At 39.8% G+C, this 14,660-nt stretch overlaps 2 protein-coding genes across 2 annotated transcripts in view; one reads left to right on the top strand and one right to left on the bottom strand.

The window, feature by feature from the left end:
- Positions 1-9,952, bottom strand: part of sorl1 (sortilin-related receptor, L(DLR class) A repeats containing) — a 41,996-nt gene extending 32,044 nt beyond the window's left edge. The window contains exons 1-8 of the mRNA XM_089013160.1: positions 9,566-9,952; positions 7,150-7,266; positions 6,426-6,560; positions 5,325-5,486; positions 4,591-4,658; positions 3,742-3,922; positions 1,244-1,345; positions 136-305 (exon numbers count right to left, since the gene is read on the bottom strand). Coding sequence (XP_088869286.1) covers positions 136-305; positions 1,244-1,345; positions 3,742-3,922; positions 4,591-4,658; positions 5,325-5,486; positions 6,426-6,560; positions 7,150-7,266; positions 9,566-9,889 — 1,259 coding nt within the window. The 5' untranslated portion in view covers positions 9,890-9,952. The remainder of the gene's footprint in view (positions 1-135; positions 306-1,243; positions 1,346-3,741; positions 3,923-4,590; positions 4,659-5,324; positions 5,487-6,425; positions 6,561-7,149; positions 7,267-9,565) is intronic.
- tex12 (testis expressed 12) lies at positions 9,924-14,532 on the top strand. Its single transcript, XM_089013162.1, has 5 exons — positions 9,924-9,995; positions 10,961-11,022; positions 11,099-11,201; positions 12,555-12,606; positions 13,676-14,532. Exons 2-5 carry the CDS (start codon positions 10,966-10,968, stop codon positions 13,812-13,814), a joined length of 351 nt encoding a protein of 116 aa, XP_088869288.1. The 5' UTR covers positions 9,924-9,995; positions 10,961-10,965; the 3' UTR covers positions 13,815-14,532.
- The last annotated feature ends 128 nt before the right edge of the window (positions 14,533-14,660 follow it).

Below are 14,660 nucleotides of genomic sequence, written 5' to 3'. Positions count from 1 at the left end.
ATGAATGGTGTATTTTCAAACGTTTTGCATATGTAAGGCCTACCTTACAAATCAAGGCTTTAGCCTTATACACCGGAAAATATGGTAATACAAGTAATAATAATAATAATAATTGTCTTCAGTCTTTCTAAATACCTGATGAGTGTGTTGCTTCTGGAGCCCTCCGGACTGTAATATAAAACATTTTCCAATGAGAGGGAAAAGGAAACACCTTGCGTGTCCGAGATGTACAAGTGTGTCAGATTGTTCAAGTGGTTGACACACACAAACACTTGGTCCTCGGATGCGTCAGCAATGTAGTATTCCTGTCAATGGGGAAAGAAAAGAAAACAACGACAAAATTGGACTTGGACACATTAGCGGTCAAGAAGGGAATCACGTTAAAGGACAACCGACAAAATTGTGTCCATAATTTGTAAAGTCACTTCAAATGACTTCTACTGAGCGTATTTTACAAAGATTATTACACTGCATATAGCTAAATTTTACGTTTTAAGACTGAATATTCAGGAAGTCTTGTTTTCCAGTTGATGACGATGCCTGACGTGATAACACTGAAGGAACGCCCCTGACCGAGAATGCGACACACAATGCATTTTGGGTCTTTTTTTCATCTGAAAACTTGTTGATCCGTGTTCATGGCGAAATTAGAAGGAAAACACAAAAATAACGCGATGGTGAATCGTTGTGTGTTGCACCAAGACTACTATTTGATACTAGTTGACACAAATTCCCAGCAGACAAATCAACCCATTTCCAACAGAGCTTGGGCGCCATCTTCTGCATTTTCTGGGTGCTACATTGCTGTCATTGACAGCTCGAATTGATATGGGAGGACTCCTTTAATCAATGGCAAACATTTATGCTTTCCTCTTCAGAACTATTTGAATCATATTCATCACCGGGTGAGTAGCAAGAAAGCATCTTCTCCGAATCTGAAGCCATTGTTTTGATTCTGGAGCAAGGCAGTTTGTGAAGGAGTATCCTGGCGTGACGTCACGAACAAGGGGGCGGGACCTTCTGAAACTCACCATTTGCGATAACATTTTGAAGTAGTTTTGGGACACTAACACATTTTTATTGTTGTTTTGCATTTCAGTAAAGATACCAGCCTGCGTGTTTTGGGTATTTTAGATGCTATAAAACATTTTTATGATGTCAGTTAGGAAAGAAAAAAAATGGTGTCGGTTGTCCTTTAAGGATGTTGGATAATTTCTTCTCATCTATACAAAAGGAGACTCACTGTGATTGGATGGCGGGTCCGAAATTGGGCGGCTTTCATTGGCTGACGATTGTAGGAGACCCATAGCTGAACGGATGAAGTTTCGGCACTGCCAATCAGTTTCTGACGAAAAAAAAAAAATTAAATAAAAAGTCAGATTATATCCACTGATTCCGAACTCTCTAAACATCTTCCATAAAGGCATTACGTCAAATGGCACGAATGACAAACAGCAATTTTTTTAGCGACTTGAGAACCACTTTTAAAAGGGGAAGTCAACACAAACATTTTGGATTGGATTAGCCTTTATTAGTGGAGAATTTGACATTTCACAGCAGTAAAGTGGCAAAAGTAAGAGGAAAGGAAGAAGTAGAAAAACAAAATACATTGAGACGCTAAAATTTCCCCAAAATCCAAAGTATGGCGGAAATTGGTGAGAATATTTACTGTTGACACATTGTTCTGTTCAGAATCAGAAAAACCTTTATTCGTCCCACAATGGGAACATTTGCATGTTGTGAATGAATCTGGAATTTGAAGAAAAAAAAACAATGACAACATGAAAGAAAATGAATGTGGGTTCTCTGAGGTCTGGTGGTTTGACTTTCTAGTGTGTAGACATAATAACGTTGTTGTTTCTAGGCCACCAAACTCATTCCTCATTTTAATCTTCACGACTTCCAGTATATCACGCAATGTGGCCAATGAAAAAGTATGTACAGTGATACCTCGGTTTACAAACGCTTTAGCTAACGAACTTTTCGGGTTACGAACATTAAATTTGCGAGAATATAATCTTGGCAGACGAACAAAACCACACGGCGCCACGGTGGCCGGCGGACTACTTTTCCACACCCACTCTCTTTGAGTGCAGACATGGTTTGTTATTGAGTGGAGTACTTTTGCTATTATGGGACCGAAAGGGACCCCACCACAGGCTAGTGTTAAGCCAAAGAGGACACAAAAGAACATGACGGTCGAGAAAAAGAAGATCATCGAAAAACACCAATGAGGTGTGCGTTTGTATGACTTAGCGTCCCAGTACCAGTATGCTAACTCTACCTATGCAAAAGCTATGTGTGGCTAAGGGTGTTTCTGTGTTTTGTAAGCAACGGTCTCAGGCAATAGAAGAGGTTGAACAACTTCTGTTGATTTGGTTTACCAAAATTTGGATTACCGAAAAGCAGCTAACAGGGGACATTATGAGTGAGGGTATTATCACAGTCACAGTAACCCAAATAGAACCGTATAGTGCCTCTTTGCAATTTTTGGATGATGATACTAGTGCAGCGTGTTCTATCGGAAACAAATTCCTTGTGTGTTCTACATACTTGGCAATAAAGATGATTTTGATTCTGATTCTGAGAAGCTACTTGGATATCATCAAGAGGCAACTACATCAACAACCATCACAAAGGTCAATAAAACAACTTTATTATACAGTACAGTTTATTTCTTTCATTACCATACAATAGCACATTTATTATATATAAAATAAGGTATATTTTGTGTAGTTTTCAGGCTTATTGAGAAGAAAATTATGTTTTATGTGGACCTGGGAACGGATTATTCTCATTTTTAATGGCTTCCTATGGGAAATGAATGTTTGGAAGACACACTTTTCGCCTTATACACACTTTCTGGGAACCAATTAAGTTTATAAGCTAAGGTATCACTGTACAGTATTTCCTGCTGTGCTAGTTTTAGTTGTGCGTCCCCAAAGCATGTTTTTCACTTCATGCATCAGGAAGTCAATGAACTGAAGTCACACCGCAGCGACGGCGTATATCAATATTTGTCATTTGCTAATGCGAACCAGATTGCCAGTCTTCAGTGTTTGCGTTTTTGAAGGCGCAGTGAGGCGGTAGGAAGAAAAAAAAAGCAGACATTGGAACAGATGGCGAATATTATTTGGATCTCTTTTTTTAATGGACAGATTTGCTGTCAATCTGGTGCGAGCTCAAACGTCGTGTTACTGTCATGTTTGAACACTCGGGGACCAAAAGAGGCCCCTCTGTGGAGTATTTTCCTTCTCTTGTTGGGGAACACTATTTGGGATAATGTCATTAGAAAGCGGAAATCGATCCTATTAGGCGAATCCAATCCAATTAAGTCCATGTGCAAAAATGTGTCCACTCCACTGCCATTTTGTCAAATAACACTCATGACAAACGACAATTTTTAATTGACTTCAGAAGCACATTTATAATAATAATGATAATAATAATACATTTGATTTCTAAGTGCCTTTCAAAACTCTCAAGGTCACTTGACAGTCACAGGAATAGTTTTTTTTCTGTGGGTGAGCAGCGGCAGCCACACGCGCCAGCGTTCACTCAACCCGGAAGTAACTCAAATAGATAGAAAGCTAGCCAGCTAGCTAAAAGCTGGACAGCCAGATAGCGAATAGACAGAAAATATATAGCAAATAGATAGCTATCTAGGTAGCCAGGTAGGTTTTGCCACTGGACAAACGGGTTAAACCACTGCCAAATACTACGTGAGACTATCTTACTTACCTTGGTGGTAGTGGCAAACATGTACTTTTCTCTGAGCTGGAAGCTATCAACGTGCTCCAGGATGACTTTGCGGTTCTCTTCACTCTGGAAGAAGTCAGTACTGCTGAGTATGATGGAGACACCCTGGGGCTCGTGCCTCTGGACCAACACGGTTGTGGGGGGGTCGTAGGGTTCGACGCCCCTGAAGAGGAAAATGGAGATTTTGCAGATTGAAAATGGGTCACGTCATATTCATTGCAAACTTTTTAGTTGCGACCAACAGGTTAACTTTTAACAATGTAAGAAACCGTAGACTTTCTTCTTTCATCGGGGGAAAATAAAGAGTTAATTCCTAAGTTATATGGGTCTGGAGTTATCTGAGCTTGAAATGGGGGCGGTTGTACAGAAGGCAAATGCTGCCCCTTCGTGGGAGGGGAAAAACATTGCTAAATTTGCAACTCTACATCACACTTCAAATTGGGAATAATAATACATTTTCATTTATCAGCGCCTTTCAAAACTCTCAAGGTCACTTTGCAGTCACAGGATCAGTTTTTCTGTGGGTGAGCAGCGGCAGCCACATGCGCCAACGTTCACTCAACCGGCAATAACTCAAATAGATAAAGTTAGCTGGCTAGCTAATAGATAACTAATAGCTAGCTAGCTTGTTAGACAGCTAATAGATAGCAAATAGATAGCTAGCCAGGTAGCCCAGCAACGGTGACCCCGTTCACTCGGGAATAACTCAAATGGACCAAGTTAGCTAGCTAGGAGTTAAATTGAATGTGCGAGTACCGCTAATCAATTAATAAGCACTCAAAGGGTCTTGCAGAGAGACCTTTTGATGACAGGCCTGAGCTCAGAACTTACCAAAAGTAGGTCTTCACGTGCTCTTGGATCAACACCCAAGTCTCCCCAAAGTCGTCTGACTTCCACAGCTTCAAGAGTGAGGAGGGGGTTGAGCGTCGGTGGGGTGGTGGTATGGAAGAAGAAGAAGAAGAAGAAGAAGAAGAAGAGGGGGGGGATGGTGCATTTAAAAAATGTAGGTCATGTTCATTTCTTCATTTTGTCTTTGCACAAGTAAGCAGTAGAGAAGTGGTTTCTGTGTCGGGTTTTCCGTTATCTATGTCGAGGACAATGACACGAGCAATGAAAATACTCCATCTAAAAACGCAAGCAATCCACAGAAATATCCAATCCATACAACATGAAAATTAAAGGCAAGCGAGAAAATAGTTTTCAAACGTGTTAATAACAAAGCAAGTGAGTGACACTCAAACGTTGTTTCCAATCAGGTAGAGAAGCAAAGGCAATCTCATCTCGCGCATTATTCCTCTGCAAAATTAATATGCTCATTCAGCTCAGATGCCTAAGTGTTTTTCACTAAATGCTGGAATGTAGAAATAATTTTGATCGGATATTTTCCATAAATCCATCATAAACAAAAACCACAAAACATAATGTCAATGAGATATTTCTGTGAATCGCATATCGTTTGAATGTTGAAAAAAGTCCTTGCAGAACTGAACAAAGAAACTCAAAAACCAACTAGAACTTTTCTCCAGTGAAACATTCAGTGAAGATCCGAGGACGTCATTCTTTACCTGCTTGTTTGGATGAGAGTTGTCATACCCAAGCACCAGGTTGGGTGCTGAGCTGTGGATCAACATGTCTGTTGGTTTGAACGGCAGGGCGAAACCTTGCACATTCTTGCAGAAGTCAAAGGTGTTCCATAGGTAATGGTTTGTGGAGTCCACGAAGAGGTACTGAAACGCAGGGAAATACACGCTTTCACACGAAAGTCAAAGGCTGACACGCAGAGATACAGTGATACCTTGGCTTATGAACTTAATTGGTTCCCAGACAGTGTGTGTAAGGCGAAAAGTGTGTATCCCAAAAAAATATTTCCCATAGGAAACCATTGAAATGAGAATAATCCGTTCCCAGGTCCCCATAAAACATTACTTTCCAATTTTCTAAGCCTTAAAACTACACAAAATATACCTTATTTTATGTATAATAAATGTCCTATTATATTATAATTAAAGAAATAAACTGTACTATATAATAAAGTAATTTTATTGACCTTTGTGATGGTCGTTGATAGCTTGATGGAATGGAGTGGCCGGTTTCATTAGCATGAAACACTTGATGAGGAACGTAGCCTTCTTCTTTCACCATCTTGAGGAATGATCCCTTGTCGGTGCTTTCTCTGTGATACTTTACCTATTTGTTCATCAATTGTGCTCGGTTTTCGGTTGATAGCTTTTTGCATCAAGTGTACAGATGGCTTGTGCGGGTTATTTGTGGAGCATGATTGATGGGAATTTTAACCTTGCAGTCTACACTCTGTCTTTGAACTATCAAAGTTGAAATGAGTCCAAATTTCACTGTTTTCTATCCATTTTCTCACTGTCGTCTGTCTGTCTCTTTAATGTTTACCCCCCCTCCCTCACTGCTGCTTTCTTGACCAATCACGTGGCTTTAACCGAAGACTAGGGGCGCTAAAAATGAGTTTAGCGAAATAATCAGACTTCCATCGAGCAACCAAGTTGAGTTTGCCACCGAGGAAGTTCAAACCTGTACGTCTTTCATTGTCACCTAGGGGGGTGTGTCAGGTATAAGGCAAGAGTCAGACAATGGAATTTTGACCTGATTATGTACACCGGGCCACGTGAAAGTTCTCCAAATTAGAATCCACTCACCCTCTTGTTATCTGCGGGACTGTGGTAGAACTGAGAGATGATCTGCGTGCTGCCATTCTTGACCTTGGCGTCAGCGAGTCGGAATTTCCCAGTGACGACCGTGAAGGTGGACCCGTAATCATAGGACACGTACACCTGGATTCAAATGAGAAACTGATCATTAGTCTCATGATACAGTGATACCTCGGTTTCCGAACCCCTTGGCTTTTTAGTTTTAAGGCTTAAAAAATTCAAAAGTAGAAAATTATGTTTTATGGGGACCTAGGAACGAATTATTCTCATTTTAATCAATGGTTTCCTATGGGAAATTATTTTTTGGCATATACACTTTTCGCTTTACGCACTCTGTCTGTCAAGATTTATTTTGTCTCATTGAACTTGACGATGTTTCTGCGATCCGACTTTTTCGCTTCATTACTTCCTTTTCTCAGCGCGTCATGAACTGCATTTCTTTTCCAACCGGTTTGTCACGTTTCTTCATACAATGATATGATTGTTAAGTGAGACGTTAATGCACATTCTGCAGCCATCGCCAGTCACACCCTGACTGAGAAGGAGCGCGTATGCTTTCTGACGTCATCCTTGAGTTCTATTTGCACGCTTGACCAGCCTTCCATAATGCATTGTCATTTGGGGGGCCATTTTAACTCATTCACTGCCAGACGATGTGCAAAAATGTGTCCACTCCAGCGACAGGGTTTTTGTCATTGTCATTGAAAATTACCGAGCTGTGTCTGGGTCCAACGGCGCCCACGCTGTCTCGGGCCAATGCGACGATGACGTTGCTTTTTTCTCCAGCCCAGTGGACAACCATCTGGTTGTGAGAGTCATTCAAGCTGGCCTGCAGAACAAATAAAGGTGATTATTTGACATGTTTGCCAACAACATCCAGATTCTGTCACGTGGGGCTCTTTGCACGTCTGAAAGGTCACGTGTCGAGGAAATGTTTGTATTTTGTTCGATGACATGTTTTCTTCCAAAAATTACTCGGTCAAGTTGATCAAAACAATATTGCTTGAGTCAAATGACCCCCCCAAAAAAATGTGTTGGTTCTGGACTCAAGTCTGAAATTAAACACAACAGCCCTGCAACACAGTATCATGCTACACTCGTCAACTAATGGAAGTTTATGTATTAAATTGGATCTCGTGGCACATTTCTTGACTTTTTCTTGCACATCTAAAAGTCCAAATCCCGCGTGCTGTATTCTATACAGTTTAAGCGAGTGTGGCCTGGATCTGGTACGACCAAGGACCAGAACATGGTCACAACAGGCGTTTATCCCGCAATCCCCTACCGCCTTCTCGCTCTCTTCAGCTCAAAGCTGTCCATTATTCAACAAGAGTGAAAGGAAGGGGGTGCACCGTGGCTGGGAGCCCATTGGCAGCACAGCCAGTCTCAAGAAATGACGTCTTCTTTGTAGGAATGGCAAGCAAACACATTGAGGTCAGACTGGCTATGACCAGGTACAAATATGCACTTTCGCTTTGACTGTCAAGACGCGGTATTCGTTCTCTTGAAAGGACAACCGACGTCTCCGGACAAGTTGCGTCCATCATTTGTAAAATGGCTTCAAATGACTTCTACTGAGCGTATTTTACAAAGATTCCACCGCATATAGCTATAGTTCACGTTTTAAGACTCGCGCTGAATATTCCGGAAGTCTTGTTTTTGAGTTGGTGACGAGTCCTCACCCTACGTCACTGAAGGAACGTCCCTGACCGAACAAAGGACACATTGTAGCAGTCCTTCCATCACATCAATCAATGCATTTTGCTGTACTTGTTTGGTCTAAAAACCTCGTCTTGCACCAAAAACAGGCAGAAGAGGGTGGCAAAGCTCCGTGTAAGGAATTAATCAGCCTGTGGAAATGGGCTGATTAATTGCATACACGGAGCTTTGTCGCCCATTTCTGCCTCTTTTTTGGTGATACATTTCCCCCCCTATTGCCTCAAAATGGCACGGAATTCTTTAATCAATTGCAAACATGTATGCTTTCCTCTTCAGAACTATTTGAATCATATTCATAACTGGATGAGTAACAAGAAAGCATCTTCTCCCAATCTGAAGCCGTTGTTTTGATTTTCCAGCAAGGCAAGACGTCTTGGGGTGACCCCACGAACAAGGGGGCGGGACCTTCTGAAACTGGCCACTTCCGGGTTCATTTTTTTTTGCAGATTTTGGCCACTTTAAGTCATTTTGATTGGTGTTTTACATTTGACTAAAAATATCATACTGCGTGTTTTGGGTATTTTAGCTGCTATAAAACTGATGTCAGTTAGGAAACAAAAAAGTGATGTCGGTTGTCCTTTAATGGTTGAATGAATTTTTATTTTTCTCACCGACAAAGATCATTGTAAAAACTGAAAATTTTGTCAAGAGTAAAAAATGAACATTGCATAGAAATGGGTGTGTTTGTAGGACACTTTCTTCATTCTTTCAGAACATTTTTGAGGTCAGAGGTCAGTGATGGTGGACAAGATTGGAAGGAAGGAAGGTATGGAGTTAGGTAGGTAGATTAGTCGAAAGGAAGGTAGAAGGAATACAATTTGCCTGTTACATATTTCTACATTCATTTCACTTTATCACCAAGTCTTAACACGTTTTAGACATGTCGGTGAGTCTGAAGGAAGGAAAGAACAAATATTGACTGTTACATCGTGATACATATTTATACATTGTTTCACTTTTCATCCCTGTGGCTTAACTTGTTTTAGACAGTCAGGATATCCTCCTTGTCTACCAAAAGTCTTCCATATCAACGAGCGAACGTATCGTTTTGTCAAAGGCATCCTGTCAAATAAGCATGAGCATCATTCAAAAGCCTCGTTAGCTGCTTTTGGGCGAGAATACCCCAGTTATTGCAAAGCTGCTTTGAAAGATATCTTTTTAAGAAGGAAAAGTCAGTAACGAGGTATAAAGCGTGTTTACGAGTAGACAGCCATTGGAACAGGGTGACGTTACAAAACACCAAGAACGGAGTGCTTGCCCTTGTCACCTAAGTCACACCGTTTCTTTCATGCTCTTCGAAAGCAATCGCCGGCTCGTGTGATTTTATTAGCGTATATTGATAACTGATCATTAAATGTTCGCCGTTCAAGGTGTTTGGCGAAAAGCGTCAGTGGGCTGCATCTCAGTACCTGGCCGTACACCTTCGGCATGGAAGATTCACTCGTGCTCCGGCGGTTTCGCTTAGGCGGAAGGGCACCGTAGTCCGACCCGCCTTCCGCAGCACCAAAAGAGGCAATCGGTCGTAAAGCTGAAGCCTCGTTGCCATCTCCATCTCCGTCTGCTAAATCCTTAGTTGCATCTACGATAAAATGTCCTCCCCGTTGCGGTGGTACGAAACGCTCCTCGTCGTGAAGATGAAGTGTTGATGAATGAATTCCGACAAGACATAAGATAAGGATGTAAAACGAACGCCGAAGAGGACAGAGCATCCTGCCAGCCTGGGATAACGCCATGTTTGTGTATGTTTGGCTTTCAGGTTAGGTAAACCCGGCCGCCAGCCAACTGAGCCAAGAGCTCCTTCTACAGGCTGCGATGGGCCCGGTGTTGCATTCACCAACTGTTCGTATTTTCACAAATGACATACTGTACTGTCGTACATCTTCGAAAAATGTCAGAATTGAGCGATATAGAAATGCCAGCTATAATTAACACGTCCAACTTATGAAGCGCTGCCTTCTGATGGCTAAACAAAAGGACGAATCACATTCTCGTGTCATTTGACTTATTTATAGCCAATTGAAGTTCGCTGTTTTTGGGAGATAACACCAATTAATCTTATTCCATATCCATTATTCTATTTTTTAACATCACTTATCCCGAAGAAGGTCAGAGGTGCCTATTGCAGCTGATTTTAAACGGAAGAGAGAACTCACCCAACACTGGTGGCCAGTTCCTCTGCTTCCCATAAAATTCTTCCTAATTCCATGAACACCTGGAAAAACGTGATAAATGAATTCTTGTGTGAATTATGTACTATAAGCAGAAAATATACCAAGTACCTGTGTGGAATTTTATTTAAATTCGTGGATCAGTTTTACATTTCCGAGGTACGATGAAGGCATCATTTCGACAAACGGTTGCCTCTCTCAAAGAAATTGTTTAAAACAACTGAATAATGACACACAAACTGTTAAACTAACTTCACGAAGATGTTTTTCAAGATGTATTAAAGTTTCGACCGAAATAAAACCCGCAGACGTTTTGTAAGTACTACCAAAAAAATAGTAAATGTACGGGCACACAGGTAAGCTAGGTGTTCATATCCACAAAAACGGCATCGTCGTGAATGATAAACGTGTCATTTGACTGACTGTATCATTAGTCGTTTGACTAATTATATAATCATCCAAACGACTAATGATACCTGAATATCCTGCACAGTATAAAATAAATTGAGTCGAAGAACTCCATCATTAACGAACAAAGAGATTGAATCAGGTTTAGCTTCCGGTCTCCCAAATTAGGTTCAGGTAAGCATATCGATTAAGAATGTAAAAAATACGACATGTGTTTTTAATTTACAGTCAAAATGTCAGAAAGCCGAATAAAAGACTGTACAAGATCTAAATTTACGACACCCCAGGAGGTAAGTGGAAGCTTTTCGTTCGGTTGGATGGAATGAAACTTGATTTTAGAATCAGTTTTTCTTCCATTTCAATTAGATGGAACAAACGACACATTCAACCATGTCAACCCAAATCACAAAGAAGAAACGCCATTACCAAACAGCGCCGAAAGAGGATTCATTTGAAACTACAGCTGCAGGTACGCAGTCGTACAAATGACAGGATCCCAAAAATTACCAGATACATAGTTTACACGACGGGACTCACAGAAACGAGGTTCAACGGTTCAGAAATACAGTTATTAAAGGTCTTGCTATCATGAGTTTGGTCAAGTGAATTCTGAAAATGTTGAATATGTAACGTGTTATTTTGTAATTTGAACGATACTACTACAAGCAAATGGACAATAAGAGATGCAAAACATGTAGATTGTAATCTGGGTAACCAGTAAAATGACCAACCGTGACATCCAAAACTTGGTTTGCACTTGTAACTTCGCATACACATTTTGTTCATTTTCAATTCGATTAGCTTTTATTAGCCTTGCAATGGAGAAATTTACATTTCACAGCAGCAAAGTGAGACACGTAAGAGGAATGGAAAGGAATAAGTAGAAAAACAAATACAGGAGCTGATGTAAAGGCAGCCACTCTCACAGGACCATCTTGAAGTAAAAAAACAACTAAATAATTTGACACAACACAAAAGACACAGACAATCTTAAAGTACAACCGACACCATTTTTTTGTTTCCTAACTGACATCAGAAAAACGTTTTGTAGCATCTAAAATACCCAAAACGCGCAGGATGATATTTTTAGTCAAATGCAAAACACCAATAAAAATGAGTTAGTGTCCCAAAACTACTTCAAAACGACCTCGGAGATGCCGAGTTTCAGAAGGTCCCGCCCCCTTGTTCGTGACATCACGCCAGGACGTCTTTGCCTTGCTCTAGAATCAAAACAATGGCTTCAGATTCGGAGAAGATGCTTTCTTGTTACTCATCCAGTTATGAATATAATTCAGATAGTTCTGAAGAGGAAAGCATACATGTTTGCAATCGATTAAAGAAGTCCTTCCGTCTCAATTTGAGCCGTCAGGACTCCAATGTAGCGCCCAGGAAATGTACAAGCTCCGTTGGAAATGGGCTGATTTGTCTGCTGGTAATTTGTGTCAACTAGTATCAAATAGTAGTCTTGGTGCAACACATGACGATTCACCATCGCATTATTTATGTTTTCCTTCTAATTTTGCTATCAACACGGATCAACACTAAGTTTTCAGACCAAACAAAATACCTAAAATGCATTGTGTGTCGCTTTCTCAGTCATGGGCGTTCCAGACGTGACATCACGTCAGGAATCGTCAGCAACTCAAAAACAAGACTTCCTGAATATTCAGCGCGAGTCTTAAAGCGTAAAATGCGCTCAGTAGAAGTCATTTGAAGTGATTTTACAAATTAAGGACACAACTTGTCTGGAGGCGTCGGTTGTCCTTTAAGCACTTTTTTTGTGCTCTTTTGCTCTTGTCATTAGTTGATTATCTTGTTGCAGATGCCGGTCATGACATCAACATGCTTTTTTCAAAGTTTGCCAAGATGTTAAGGTATGCCCACAGAAACAACTGTCATTTATAATTGTATTCCTGCACCTGTGCAATTGGTTGACTATCACACACATAAAGTAAATATAATTCAATGATTTAATCTCACAAGTGAGAAACGGCGTTTCACTAAATGCTCAACTCACTTTTTGGGCTCTTCGCAAATGCAAAAACGTATTTATTGCATGTGGTTTGCTCTGGGTCAGATTTTCCTCACCTTTATTGAGGCCTGTCACATATTTCACTCTTCCAATAATAATAATCATCATCATCATCATAATAATAATCATAATAATAACAATAATAATAATAATAATGATAATAATAATACATTGTATTTATAAGCACCTTTCAAAACTCTCAAGGTCACTTTACAGTCACAGGATAAGTTCTTCTGTGGGCGAGCAGCGGCAGGCACACGCGCCAGCGTTCACTCAACCCGGAAGTAACTCAAATAGAATAGAAAGACAGATAGAAAACTAGCTAGCAAGCCAATAGATAGCTAATAGCTAACCAGCTAGAAAGCGAGCTCCCTAGCTAATCGATAGCTAATAGCTAGCTATATAGCAAATATATAGCTAGCCAGGTAGATAGCTTATAGATAGCAACACGAACCAGCGTTCACTCAACCCGGAATAACTCAAATAGATAAAAAGTTAGCTAGCTAGCTAATAGATAGCTAATAGATAGCAAATATATGACTCTGTGCCTTTGTGTTGTCGTATTATTTATTTATTTGACTTAAAAAAGTAACAAATAATATGACAACACAAAGACACAGTCATATATTTGCTATCTATTAGCTATCTCGATATCTATATACACCATTCGTGTTAATCAATATTTTTCAGAATCATTGTGATAGATCTTGCCACCATCAATGTTCTACGACAGTACTTTGCCTATTGCTGATTGTTTTTTTTTTTTAAACAAAACCGCCATTTTCATAGATAACCACCCATATCATTTAATGCCATCAAAAGTAACGGTAAAAAAAAAGCATTCTAATTTGCATTTATCTGAGTCATAGTACATACTAGTAAATTCTTCGTGGATTCTTTTATCTTTTCAGTGACAAAGCAGTGGTGGATACGACTCAAAGGAAGGAACTGGAGAGCCTTTTGCAAGAAGCTCAAAACCTTGAATCCCTCCTACAAGAGAAAAAGAAGCACCTGAAGCAGACGTTGGTTAAAATTTCTGATAAATTGTAAAAATGGATTTCACTTGATGAAGTCTATATGTCAAATGTTTCAATTTATTTATAGAAAACTTGTATCGCTTTATTTTTTCTGTTCTCATTTGTTACTTTATCTTGACTGATTTCGATGTAATACCATTGCTGTAATATTGATTCTGTTCGCCGAACCCTTTAATGAGAACTCATCTTAATTTCAATGTCAAATGTGAATAATCCAATAAATTGTCAATGTCTATTTCAACGAAAGAATCCTAAAGTGGAGCCAAACGCATTTTGTTGCAAATTGTCAACCAGACTGTCCTCAAATTGCCGTTTATGAACGTGCCTTGCTCAAACCCACAACAAATACATTCGCCACAGACTATGGCGATAGAGGGATACCTTGGTTTACGAACTTAATTGGTTCCCAGACAGTGTCTAAGGTGAAAAGTGTGTATTCCAAAAAATTATTTCCCATAGGAAACCATTAAAATGAGAATAATCCGTTCCCAGGTCCCCATAAAACATGATTTTCTACTAAATAAACTGTAAAACTACACAAAATATACCTTATTTTATGTATAATAAATGTGCTATGGTACTATAATTAAAGAAATAAACTGTACTGTATAATAAAGTCATTTTATTTACCTTTGTAATGGTCATTGGTGGAATGGAGTGGACATTAAACACTTGAGGAACGTAGCCTTCTTGTTTCACCATCTTGAGGAATAATCCCTTGTAGGTGATTTCTGCGATAATTTTACCTTGTTCTTCATCAATTGTGTTCTGTTTATCTGGGTCGATTTTTTTTGCATCGAGTGTACAGATGGCTTGTGCAGGTTATTTGTGGAGCCTGATAAATGGTATATTTTAATCT

The sequence above is a fragment of the Hippocampus bargibanti genome, linkage group LG14, assembly GCF_051943395.1.
Source record: "Hippocampus bargibanti isolate YZ-2025 linkage group LG14, ASM5194339v1, whole genome shotgun sequence".
Taxonomy (NCBI): Eukaryota; Metazoa; Chordata; class Actinopteri; order Syngnathiformes; family Syngnathidae; genus Hippocampus; species Hippocampus bargibanti.
This window is presented reverse-complemented; position numbering and strand designations above follow the sequence as displayed.

Coding starts and splice junctions, on each gene's coding strand:
- tex12 (XM_089013162.1), top strand. CDS start 10,966: ATGTCAGAAAGCCGAATAAAAGACTGTACAAGATCTAAATTTACGACA. Junction 11,202..12,554: donor ATTTGAAACTACAGCTGCAG/GTACGCAGTCGT, acceptor ATCTTGTTGCAG/ATGCCGGTCATGACATCAAC. Junction 12,607..13,675: donor AAGTTTGCCAAGATGTTAAG/GTATGCCCACAG, acceptor TTATCTTTTCAG/TGACAAAGCAGTGGTGGATA.